This window comes from Pseudopipra pipra, chromosome 3, assembly GCF_036250125.1.
Source record: "Pseudopipra pipra isolate bDixPip1 chromosome 3, bDixPip1.hap1, whole genome shotgun sequence".
Lineage (NCBI taxonomy): Eukaryota > Metazoa > Chordata > Aves > Passeriformes > Pipridae > Pseudopipra > Pseudopipra pipra.
Genome location: NC_087551.1, coordinates 84,834,704 through 84,847,793, shown reverse-complemented (window position 1 = coordinate 84,847,793; position 13,090 = coordinate 84,834,704). Strand labels below are relative to the sequence as shown.

The 13,090-nt window shown below is 45.2% G+C and overlaps 1 protein-coding gene across 2 annotated transcripts in view; it reads right to left on the bottom strand.

Moving 5' to 3' along the window:
- Positions 1–10,990, bottom strand: part of COL12A1 (collagen type XII alpha 1 chain) — a 102,626-nt gene extending 91,636 nt beyond the window's left edge. The window contains exons 1-3 of one of the 2 annotated variants that reach the window (XM_064650123.1): positions 10,830–10,990; positions 10,560–10,658; positions 7,878–7,985 (exon numbers count right to left, since the gene is read on the bottom strand). In XM_064650123.1, the coding sequence (XP_064506193.1) occupies positions 7,878–7,950 (73 nt within the window). In that variant the 5' untranslated portion in view covers positions 7,951–7,985; positions 10,560–10,658; positions 10,830–10,990. The other variant, XM_064650124.1, reaches the window with a different exon arrangement.
- Between the last annotated feature and the right edge of the window lie 2,100 nt (positions 10,991–13,090).

Below are 13,090 nucleotides of genomic sequence, written 5' to 3'. Positions count from 1 at the left end.
ACAGAAGACAGCACAGAACATATGTTTCTTGAGTTGCCAAGACATTCAAGAATGGCCAGCAAAATCAAGCACAACAGAAAACACATTTGGATACATGTACAATGAGTTCACAGATAATAACCACATATGCAAACATTTCACATAACGATTAAAGGAAATTTTTTACATGCTGGGTGCAATCCGTACAAGCATGCCAAATCACAACCTGCTTACAATATCATGAGATCATTTAGGATGTGGGAAACACAGTAGTTTTCTTAATTAGACATCAAAGAATTTATCAGCTTTTTAATATAGTCTCTGCATAGTAATATTCTCTATCAATTTCACTGAATCTAGAAACTTGGCAGAGAAAAGAAATAATTTAAAGAATACAGGAAAAGATGGGGCATTTAATGTTCAGCGAAACAATTTCTGTTGGGGTCTAGATATGAATATAGTTGCAAAATGTATATCTGTAATAATGATACACTGAGGTATCATTTTATTTCAAAATACAGAAAGCTTCACCCCTTTGTCCCTAGAAGTCACTAAAGTGACATATTATGCACATAGCAGCAAAGGATTCAGGAACTAAGGGGATAATGAATAGCATTAATAATGATGGCAATTTGCTAAAATATTTGAGCTAATACTAAGTTCACAAAAATAAAATTCTACCTGTTTACACCAGATTTCTGTACAGTTTCAAAGGTGTAAACTATTGTTTTCATGTTCCCTTTGCAGCAGGTGTACCCATACTAATAGTGGCATTTTAACATAAAATGCCAGTATGGTTCCAAACAACACAATGGTTAATTATGAAAAGACAACATCAAGGTATATTTATGGACATTTATTTTGCAGAATTTATAGAAAACGGCAAAGAGAGCACCAGTGATCTGAACAAATGACTGCAAATAAAATTTGTAGGAGCTGATGACAGAAGTAACTGAACAGTACAGAAAGAAATAGTTTACGTACGCTATTTTGCAGCATCATGCATATGTAAATGAAATGTTGATTATTATTCTTTTAGCTTCCCACAATGGACAAAAGCCTCCATGTACAAGGTTCATTACACAAAGACGTTTCATAAATATTTTATAATGATATTCTCTTCGTAAAATTGTCATGCTTATTCATGCAGTATTTTACTGACTCACTGTCAGTGCATGGTAGGTGTTTAAATAGGTCTACAAAGTAAGATTAGATCCAGCCATACTTTCCTTAACTACTTGAGAGAGGATTTTGCAGGCATTTTTAATAGACAGATCTCTGTTTCATGGAAGATCTCCATCATATGTCAGATTTCATTTCAGATTTGTATATAATTTTAAAAGCAGATAAAGAGGTAAATGCTAGAATGTTTAATTATGAAAAGTTACTGTTCAGTTGCAAAAAGTAAAATTTTTTGCTCAAAAAATCTGGCATTTTTCTCCTTTTAATTTTCTGTCATTTCAAACCATAGGATAATATGGCTTTGTAATACTGATACGATAGATAACACTAGTACTGAAGTAAATGTTATTTTTCCTGTTGTCCATACACAGGCAGTGAGATTAGACCATTAACCTGCATGCACATTTTATTCATCAGTTTATGAGTATCACAATGCTAGAGACATCAGGGTAGTTACTTAGTATCAAAATCATGCAACACATGTTAATAGGAAAATACATTTAGGTGATAAGAATATCATTATAAAATATTGTTTCAGTAGCAATGGCTCAGGACAAATTTAATGCAAAGGCAGAGACAACTGACCTGAGCATGCTTTTAAAAAAAATTCAGTACATGGAAAAAATAGCACTACCAACCTTGCAAGTAAATTGGCATGTTGCAGCAGAGACTTTAGGCTTTAACTGCTGAAGGACAGCAGCAGCCCAACTTGTTGATATCCAAATGACCGGATTCCAGATAAACTGAAAAAGCTGACTGTGAGGAAGTCTTTAACATCTTAAAGGATTTTAATCCATTTTATGAAAATTCAGATGCGGATCTTGGCAGGTAACAAGAATAGTACATCAATTCACAAGTGACGTATCCGTTCATCCAGGTCATCACAGCACTTTAGAACAATGGCATTGCAGGGGACCTTGAAAGTCTCCTCATCCATCCCATAGTCAAGACATGATGAGCCACCCCAAGTCATTTCTGACATGTTTGCTCAGATCATTCTTAAAGATCTCCATTATTGGCAAGACTGCCAGCTTCCCACAGAAATTACTCCAAAGGCCTCACTGCTTTTATCATCATAAAGTTATTCCTGACACCTAACCCCAGTCTTCATTGCTGCACTTTAAATCCATTCATTCTCAACCTATGGCTGGCTTATCAAACTCAAGCACTGAATACTACACCCATTCAAATCCAAAAAGGAACCTTGCCTGAGTGAAAAAAAGGAGCAGTTTGGATCCAATGTCATCAAAATATCTGCCAGATGGCCTGTAAGCTTTTGATACTCAAACAGAATCTCCAAAACAGCCATGGACCTTCACATGGGTCAGATTTCACCCAAATGAAACCATATGTGGGGTGAAGATCAAACCATGGTCATATGACTGAGAGCAAGTAAGCTGAGCCAAAGTACAGCAAAATGTTTAGATGATAAAAATCTTATTGTGATAATAAAATAGGGCAACTGTTACTCGACCTCATTAAAATTCTTCTTCCAGAAAGGAATTCACCAGTGGAAAAATAATACATCTGCAACACTGAATCAGACCAGAGTTCTAGGAACAAAATGACCTTGGTTGTGGTAGGAGATTGCCCCATTACTGGGACAAACCTTAAAACTTCACTTTACAAAATCTGACATGCAAGCACAGCTTTACTCAAGCAAGCAGTCCTGATGTCAGACTACTTGCAGAAGTGAAGCTGCACCTAATGCTCACAGTGCAGTGACAACGTTCATCCTGTGTCCATCAAAATCCATGCCTCACCTCTCACTGACTTGAGTCATGATCATAATATGTGATGGCATTATAGTATTGCCTTAATACAGTGATCCCAGAGTTGATGCACAGAAATGCATGGCTCCCTAACAGTTTTCCAGAGTAGTAAAAAATATCCCGCTGCACAACAATAATGTTTACACTGCATTAATTTTGACCACTCTCAGAACTGTGATATGATAATTTTCTTAATTGCATAGTCTATGCTATGCACCACAAAAAAACACAAAACAGAACAAAAACCACAAACAAAACCCCAAACAAAAAATAAACGAACAAAAAAACAACCAGACATAATATACTTAATTCATAGCCATTTCTTGTGTTATTTACATGTGTAATAAGAGTATATTTTCTGAAACAAAAAAAATATAGAGCAAAACACCTTTTTCATGCTATGCAGGTCTTATACTAGCTTGTATTACTTTGCAGGTAATACAAATCTAATATACAAAAGTCTACAGCTTTTTGCAGATAACACAGTGTGACTGCTAGAGAATTCCAGTGAATATCTTAACAAGACAGAAATAAAATATAACCAGAAGCTCAAATAATTTATATCCAGAACCACACTTAAAAGTGATATATCTTGGAAGTAGCTGCCATCCACAATCCCTATGAGAAACAAAATTTGTAATTCCACTCACTGGAAAAGATGGACTGTGATTAGCATCTGAAATAACATGTTAGCCCATGTTAAAATAACATGAAATCTATACAATCTACAGAAGCTGAAGAGTAAGCCCAGCCTTACTGTCACAGTGATAAGCCCTGCTGAGGCTGGAAGGTGCCAAAACTCCTCATTTCATATTTTTTCCAGAAATGGCATGGATTTGGCACAACTAACTAGATCATGACCCCAGTCAAGTTCCTCTGAAGTCTGTGTGGCCAGTGCAACTGGGAGAAAGAATGAGTTACAGCCTAGAAATGTAGTAAAGAGCTGCTTCTCAGACTTGTTGGATATTCATTGCCAATCATAACACTGAAACATTGTCATCTGTATTGTTGCATTTTTTTAATTTGTACATGTATATGAAATTTCTTCAAAATAGATCTATAACTCATAAACGTACTTTGAAAAAAACCTCATTTAAATCTATATATCTATACATATAAAGATGTATGTAACTAAACACAACTGCATAGATATACACACTGCATGCATGAATATTTACCAAATTTCATGCATGTTTGTGCATATATATGTATGTGCATGAGTGTATACACCTACAAATGCATGTACACTTTGATTCTAACTAGCAGCATAAAAAACAGGGAGGTATAGTTCACCTTCATATATATAAAAATTTCAGTTTCACATATCAATCTACATGGTTCTCTATCCTAGGAACTTTGAAATCAACAGCTAGTTTCTCAACAGATAGAAATTAGACATCATAAGGTAATAAAATAATGGTTCCACCAACCAGTTCTAAAGCTGGATAGGTGGTTAACTTCAAGTTTCAGCTATCCCAGATCATCTCTAAATCATTCATTCAATGAAAATTAGTGTACTCAATACAAGCTTTCTTACAAGAAAAACTGTAATCCTCTGCAACTGCTGTGCTGCAATTATTTGTCACTTACTCTACTGCATATCCTGGTAACAGATTTTTCACAGGACAAATCTTTTTATGCACTTTACAAAGGTCCCACACTTGGATCAGTGATGGTCTCCTTCCCTACCTGCAGCCTAGTCAATAGACTTTTCCAGGTCTGAACCAGTTCCTGAAAAACTGACAAGGCAGCACCTTTAGAGGCTCATAACTATGACTGAAATAAGAACCCCTGGCTCTTTGTGATCAAAGATGGAAAAAATACTGTGACAGAGAGAAATTTTGGCAGAGAGAATAAAAAGGCACAAAAGAACTTATAGCATAAAATATAGCATCACACACAGGAAGTTTAAGCTGAGCAAGAGAGATCAGAAGGATTGCAAAATAAAACAGTAATTTCACTGTAAGAGAAAAAATTCTGAGCTTGAAAACAGATTTGCAGCCCTGACCAGGGTAAACAATTTCCCCACTGAAATGCCATGAATTTAGACTACATGTGGGTTTTACCCTCTCTACTCCTAGTGACTGCCCAGTTGGAAAATCCTGTGCTGTTGCATCTCTGTAGAAAAGCTCTAACACCATTACTGCAGCTCTGCCTTGTCAACAGCATCAGAGCACAGCTCTCACAAAGGACTTAAGAGCAGCTGTGATGCTGATGAAGAATCAGCTTCATACTGGAAGATTCAGGAATCTATGAACAGCAGCATCAGATAAACACCAGATAGATCTACTCCCAGGAGAGACTGAAAAATGAAAGCTGAAGGCAGAAAAATAGAACTAATCTTTTCCTTCTCTCTGCTTTCACCTCACCTTCCCACCCCATATCTTTACCACATCAAATGGTCCTCTCCCTTATTCTCCTCTCACTTTTTCTTCACACCAAGTGTCTACTCACACCTGAGGGAAAGAAAATTCAAAATGCATCTCTCATGAATGCCACAGAGAGAGCCAAAACAAAGAGGCACAAGACTGATTGACTGATCTAGGGAGGGGAAGGGAGGATAGTTTTGCCACAAAGTGATCTGAAAATAGGAAAAAGACTAAAGGACAAATGTTCACAGGAGAAAGTCAGTTCAGCAGACAGGATTTAATTTGTAATGATACCAGAACTAAAGTGAATAAGATCCAACATGCAATCTACAAATTGATGCAGAATTGAAGAACAAGATTAAAGCAGTGCAGAAGGATGACTTTTTGTATAGTGCAAACAAAAAGCACTGCAAAAAGCTCTACAAAAGCAGTTCCTACCACAGCAAGTCCTAAAGTACTTCTAGTTTTGACCTTCCATTTTCAGCACCACAATTTTTTCACCACACATTTTTCTGCTCTTACTTCAAAACTCTGAAACTATAAGAATTCCCTCATAGAAATGTGATCACTGTAAACTAGGTATTTTATTTAAGAAACATTTCTGTTTATGTAAGTCCTGGCCAGGACTGCTCTACAACTCTCAAGATCAGTCTTTGTCCACTCTTTTGCTTAGCAACAGTGCACCCTCCACACGGGATCTAAAAAAGCTAGGCCAGCTTGTCTGGCAGTGTGTCCAGTTTTACTGTTATAAAATAACTGTGTGCTGCTCCAAATACATTTTTGTAGCTTTTTTTAACAGTATTGAAGCTATGACTGGTTTAGTCTACACTACAGCTAAATAAAACACCTTCACTTACTTTCAGAAATAGCATACTCCCTACGTGTAATCAGTAGGGCAGGACAACAGCAACAGTACTCCAGCTCCAACCAAGCTCCCTCCTAAGATGGGGAAGAACACACAAACCATTACACTCCTTTCATCAAAACTGTACTCTTTCTCTGCTTTCTCTGGCACGGTGGTCCTGCATTTCAAATGCAACTCTGAAATGACTTGAAATGACCTTTTTCGGTTCCTTAGCCAACAACAACGCAGCACAAGAGGAAGGCAGTGGGCTGATTCTCTCCTAGGGTGACCAGATGTTGCACTACTGACAAAAATGCCATCTTTTTCCAGAAAGCGAGGGTATTTCCCATCTGTGTGCCCCAAGCAAGCACTGTTGCTGGGGCAGCAAACACTGCCAAGGCATGTCTGGCACCCCATGCTTTTAGTAACCATCAGCCAAGGAGACCAGGTCCAGACACAGGAGCTTGTGGCAGGCAGGCCATGATCAGGGAATTTGTTTCAATTCAAGACAGAAGGAGAAGGAAGGAAGAAGAGAACGAATTATCAGATGCTGGCTTCTGCTTTTTTTCCAGTAAATCCCAGGGAGTTCACACCCAGTGGTTTGGTTCACCCTATGATGGAGTCAGGTCCCAGAGGTCAGATCAAGTCATTTCAGTGCAGGACATTCAGCATCTCTGTTGCCCCTGGCAGCCACCACTGGCAGAAATGCCACGACTATGACCAAAGCCAAGCAGCTCACACTGAGGGTGCAGGGGAGGTTGTTCTCACAGTTGCTGCGGAGCAAATGTGCCAGGGCCATGCCATTTCGAGCCACGCTACAGCAAGTGCGGTGGCCAAGACAGGTCTCCCCACGTCTTCATCCCTTCAGCTGAAGGCAGGACACTGCCAGGGCCAACAGGGGCCTCAGCCTCCAGAGAGACTGGGCCAGGGCCAGAGGAGGAGGAGGAAAGCCTCTTTGCAGGTGACAAGGCCACATGCATGCCAGAGCCTTGGAGCCCCAGCTGCCCTACAAAGGCCTGGCCCAGCCTTCCCTTCAGAAGTACCCAGGACACATGACATGGCAACGGCAGCATCTCCCCAGGCACGTTCCCCAGGTCAGACCCTCCACAGAGGTCGAAGTGCCACTGAGGGAAGGTCCGGCCACCCCAAGGCTCAGCCGGGGGTCGCCCCGCTGAGCAGGGGAGGCCGATGTACCAGCAGGCCGGCGGGGCAGAGGCGAGGGGTCCGGCTGGACAAAACACACAGGCGCAGAGAGCCATACTCTGTTGGAGCATTTTATTTCAAAGCTGTGGGTTGTTGGGTGGTGGGTTTTCCGTTTCCTCTCTCAATATTACTAAACAAGCCCAGAGACCAGCCGTTCTTGGTCCGTCAGGGGGGCAGCGCCACAGCCCCAGCCGTGCTGGGCTGCCCGCCGGCAGCAGCAGTGGCAGTGGGCTCCTCGGGGCGCTGCGCCCAGCGGCCACATCGGCTGGCCTGTGTCCTGTCAGTGGGGTGGTGTGGACAGCACACCAGAGAGACAGAGAGAGGGAGTTACAGTCCAGCTGACTAGCTGGGAGAAACAGAGCACAGAAGGAGCTGGGCAAGGAAGGAGAGGCGTTTCTATGAAGGAGAGAAAAAGTAAAGTAGTTACACTCAAAAGTGGAGAGGGAGAGAGCCGGTAGCTCAAGGCTGGTTGGGAGGTTTGCTGGTCAGCAGGGCACCGGGGAAAGGGGGCAGGGAGGGGAAGGTTACCTTCAGCCTCGATGGAGGAGAGGAGGGCTGCTGCACACAGAGCAGCGACTGCGGAGCACAGTGCTGTCTTCATTTCTGCTGTTTCAGATCACAACAACATGAATGAATCTGCAGTGATGGAGAAGGGGGGAAGGGGGAGAAAGGAGAAGGAAATGATACGTGTGGATTAAAGGTCTGCGTGGGTGTATTCATGAAACATAAAAAACACGAACCACGGATTTCACTTTGTTCCCTTATCCCCAGCCCCCACCCATGGGACCAGGTTGAAAACTCTAGACTTGAAAGCTGTCCAAGACGACAAAAGATCTGTATGACTAACTGGAGAGTCTCATCTTGCAATAATGTGTCTTTTGTTGCTGAAGTCTTTCCAACCACAGTAAGTACTTGAAGCTTTAACCTAGTTAGGGTTAATTTGATCAGGGAAGCGCAGTGAAGACCTGTGCCTCCGCACAGACAGGAGCCAAAAGGGAGCTCCATGACTTCATCGCTGAATGTGATGATAGCTAATTCAGCGGTCATTCCTGCCTTGGATCAACTAAATGTCTCTTTCAGCTGGGGATTTTATTCGGCTCCTTTTTCATAACTGTTGAACCACTTAGTTAGCTTTGTTTTAGTGGTCTCAAGGCAGTTTGGAAACTGTAATAAAATTTTTTTTGAGGGGTTCTGCCTACAAATGTACTATTCTTCATTTCTTGAAGGTCTGAAATAGGTTATACAGAAGTGTGTGTGACACACAACTGAAATCCGACACGTCTGTCTAGCCATGATGTTTCAACATCTGATAATTCATTTACATGTCCTTAGAGAAAACAGATTTAAAATATACTATTAAAAGCCGACAGACAAAAGAGTCTCACAATCGCTGTAGGTTGTCTGGCAAAAAAGGTGGGATTAGGCCAAGTTAGCGGTTCTTAATTGCAAGCAGCTTCATAACTATATGCTCTGTGCCATGTAAAATTACTCCCAATTACTCCAGCCAAACTTCCAAATTATTTCCTTGTCTAAGTAAAGGCTAATATGAACAGTCCACATCACTTACAAATATAAGTGTTTCTAAAGTTTGGGATTTTCTATTTTGGGAAGTAGGAGAGGGGCAATTTGTCTGAATAAAGTCATAAATGCATCATATATCATAATTAGGCTGGAGGAAAGAGAATTCCAAAAGCAATTAGGCAACAGATTTTCTCGGGAAGATGCCAAGAGCAAAACAAAAGAAAAATACATAAATCATTCATCCACAGAAACAACTGAAAGGGAAAATAATATTCTTCTACCATCTAGAGAACTACCCAGCAAGGCACACTTATTGGGTGGACGCTATGGAAATCCAGGAATTTCCTAGTTACTGACACTGAGCTTAACAGGCTTCTTTTGAGCAGCTGTATATACTTGCCTTAGCCAAATGCCTTTACTGCACATGAAAATATCAAGAGTTCGAAGAAAACCTAAGCAATGGTTTCAGTCCAATGGCAGTTCCAGAGGGTAAAGAGAAGAGTAATATTACCATAATGATTCCCTAACACAAGAAAGGTGAGCTTTAGTATTAAATTGCCCTGAAAGCTCCAAAATCATATCACAGCTCTGCATGGAAAACGGCTGTCCCTGGGAAGATATACAGCATTGTGCAGTGAGTTTAATGATCGCCTAAACTTCACGCAAAAGGACGTTTTGTCCTGGAAATCTTGTGCAGGCTTTGAGTGCCATCTCTTGATCCTTCTGAAGAGCAACAGAAATTAATCATCTCACAAAGGCATCTAGGAGTTCACTACTGCTGCAGGTCTACTGTTTTTGTTTCATGAAATACATCATCTCAGCCAAAGCATTCATTTGTCCACCTAGGAACACTCTGTTTCCTTCTTGCAAATTTAGAAATGTGAAACAAAGCCTGGAGGTGGCAGAGGAAAGGTCCTCTCACTGGCTCAGTTGTGACACAACCGACTTTGTGTCAGAACTAAAGGTTTTCTCATTGACCTTTAGAGACCGCTTAAAAAAAAAAAAAAAAAAAAAGAACAAAAAACCAGCCTTTCACAGTGCCAGTCCAATCTCACACTAACTCAACCTATGAAAGCTTAGCCAAAGCTCTCCAGACAGAGTGCAGGACATTTACCACTTTAAAGAAGAAAAAAGTAACATAAACCAAAAAAAAACCCGCAAGAAAAACCCACTACCTATCAAAGTCATAAAAAACTGGAAGCAACAGAAAGCATCACCGGCAGCTGTACACACAGGGGAGGGAAGCGAGAACTCCTGCCAAAGCCGCAGCGGTAGCATTGCCTGCAGGCGCGCTGGGCGCTGACAGCGGGCTCCGCCTGGAGCCTCCGGCCGCCGGGAGCCTCCGTCTGCGGAACACCGCCGCCTCCCTATGTATTTCTGCCCAGGCGCCCGGCACCCCGCCGGGCTCCCCCGTGCCCTCCCCGGGGCTGACAGCCAGCAGCGCCGGGGCGCTCTGCTCTTCACCTCTCCTCCGCCCGGCCGCACGCCTGCAGCCGGCTCTGACATGCCCAAAGCGCACACAACACGCTCCTTCCCAATCCCGTGCCAGCCTCCAGCCCGGCGCTGCTAATCCCAGCCTAAGGTGCATCAGAGGGGGCTGCATGCGTGCTGCGTGCGGACAGGGCGGGCCGCGGGGGTCGACGGCGGGGAGGGCAGGGGACCCCCGCTCCTGCGCGGGCACACACAGACCTGCCGGGGTGGCCACGGGGTGCGGGATCGGTGACAGGACAGCTCCTCCGGCGATGACTCCGGCGGTGCCCGCAGCGGCAGCAGCCGGAGCAGTCGGACCTGGGTAATGGGAGGAGGATAAAGATGAAGCTCCGGGGGCACCTTGTGGAGGGAGCAGCAAGTAGCAGCAGCGGCGAACGAGGAGCAGCAGCGGCGGCAATAGCTGAGCGCAGAGGAGGCGCCTCGATTACTGTAGCTCCCGATGCGAGGGGTCTGTTTGGGAAGACTTGCCTTCTCCAAGTGGGAAGAGCCTCTTCTCAATCTGCTACTTAATAGAGGGCTGTTCCCAACTCTCAATTTACCCTCGTAAGCGGTTACGAAACTGTAGGGAAGGTGGACTGCTGCCACCGGGTGATATATGCGCTGCTCTGCTCCAGCAAGGAAGGGGATCCACTTCTGGAAACTGGCGCATACCTCCGCGCATTCCTGCGGCATGAGACGGGCGGCCGCCGCGGCAGCGCGCCCGGAGGCAGGGGCCCGGCTCGCCGCCCCCTCCCTCCCCTAGGCTTCCCAAAAGGGGGAGACACGGGAGAGCAGTGTAAGAACTGGGTCTCCGGGTACGGCTTCGAGGGACAGCGCCGCGGAGGGTGTCCCCGCGCAGTGGGTTCCGCGCAGCCCCCGTGGCCCCTGCGGAGGGCCCGCTCGCCCTGCCGACCTGGCTGGTCTCCAGGACAATCTTGCAGAAAAGCGCGGGTACTCCCAGTGCCGCAGCCGGGAGCCTCGGGGGCAAAGGGGATTTAGTCGTTTTGGCACAGTTCAGGTGTGTCTGGCCTCCACCCTAAGCAGCCGACATATATAAAACACACACTCCCCCCGACACCCCTCCTCCACATGGGTATTTTGGGTCGAGCACAAAGCGCCGCCGGAGCCGGGAGCAGCTGCCGCGGGGCGAGCACGGCTCCCCGGGCAAAGGGACGGGGCGCACGGCCCCTCCGTCAGATCCTGTGGAAAACCCGCGCCCGTAGGCCCTGTCTGAAATTCTGTGCCTTCCAAAGGAACTGCACCTTCCAGTGTGGGGCCAAGCCCGTTGGTGGACAGGGTCCGCGAGGGTCTCCCGTCTCTCGTTCCCAGGAGCCTGCCCGTGGCACCCGGCGCGTCCTGGCCTCTGCAGCGTGCCGTGGCAGAGGGTGACACGGCGAGACACCCTGTCCCTTCCCTGCCCAAGAGGACAGGTCGTCCAGCGGGGCTCAGCCAGGGCTTCCCCGGGGCCCGCCGTCAGCAGCGCGTCTGCTCCCACATTAGCGGGGAAGGGCATCCCCGGTAACGCTGTCGAAGAGGCTCGTCTGGGACCCTTTCGGGCTAAAATACGGGATGACACCGTCCCCGAGGAGCAGGTCCGCAACTCGGAACGCGGCACAGAGCTGGGCGAGGAGCGGGAGCAAACAGGGAGGGAGAGACCCGCGGGCGTCGGAGAGGCGCAGCCCCGCTCCCCCCTCAGCCCCAGCGCCGCTCACGGCGCATCCGCGGTGCGGGAGCGCCCCCCGGTGGCGGCGGCGCGCGGGAGTGGCGGCCGACACAGCGACCGTCCGTCCGTCCGTCCGTCCGTCCTCTGGGCCCTCGGGGCCACCGCCATCGGGACAAGATGGAAAACAGAGCCAGGAAGGGTGGCAAGAGGGAGGGAGGGAGCCAAGCCTCAGCGCGGAGCTGAGGACCCCGGCTCGGAGTGGTCGGTCAGTTTCCGGGGCTGTGCTGGGTCCATGTCGGCGCCGTGCACGACGTGACTGGCAGAGCCATCAGGAGAGGTTCCAACCGGGATGGAAGTGACCGATAGCAGAGATTTATATTTTAGCAGGGGACGGCTCCTTTTTCCGCGGGACTGGGAGATCAAGGAGCAGGCAGGAGGACGTGTGTGTCCTGAGTTTCATTTCTGTAACAGACCTGTCATCTCCATGGGAACCCAAACGCTGAAAAGAAAGTGATAACCAGAAGACATGCACTGACCTTTCCAGACACTTTGGAAGTGAGTCAGCTCCTCTTTGGGACACAGCACAGTTTCAGCTGTCTGGTATTGATAGAATGCGCTTCCCAAAAGCAACATCTCCTCTGCTGATAAACTTTAAAATACTCTTGACCTATTAATCCCACTTGCCCAGTTGTTGAGTTGGATTTTCTCTTTTGGCATTTTGGCATGAGGAATTGAGTTTCTTCCTATCCAGACTTGATATGTAATAGCAATATTTCTAAGAAATAATAAGTTAAGTTTTAAAAATTTTAATTTCCTGAATGAACTTACCAAGAACACCAATATAAATGAGGTGTCAACAATAGTTTCAGAAGAAGGAGCATCAGGGATTACGATGAAATATCTTTCCATAGGAAGTGGATTAAGGCAAATGAAGTATTTTTATCACTTGTGCACTGCAACAGTATTTTTTTACAATTCACTGTGGATTTTTTCCATCATAGGATAGCTAAGATTTTATGTTAATAGTTAAAATCGCTTAATGCAAATAATGAAGATGGAAGAAAATATGCATTATTCTATTAAAGTT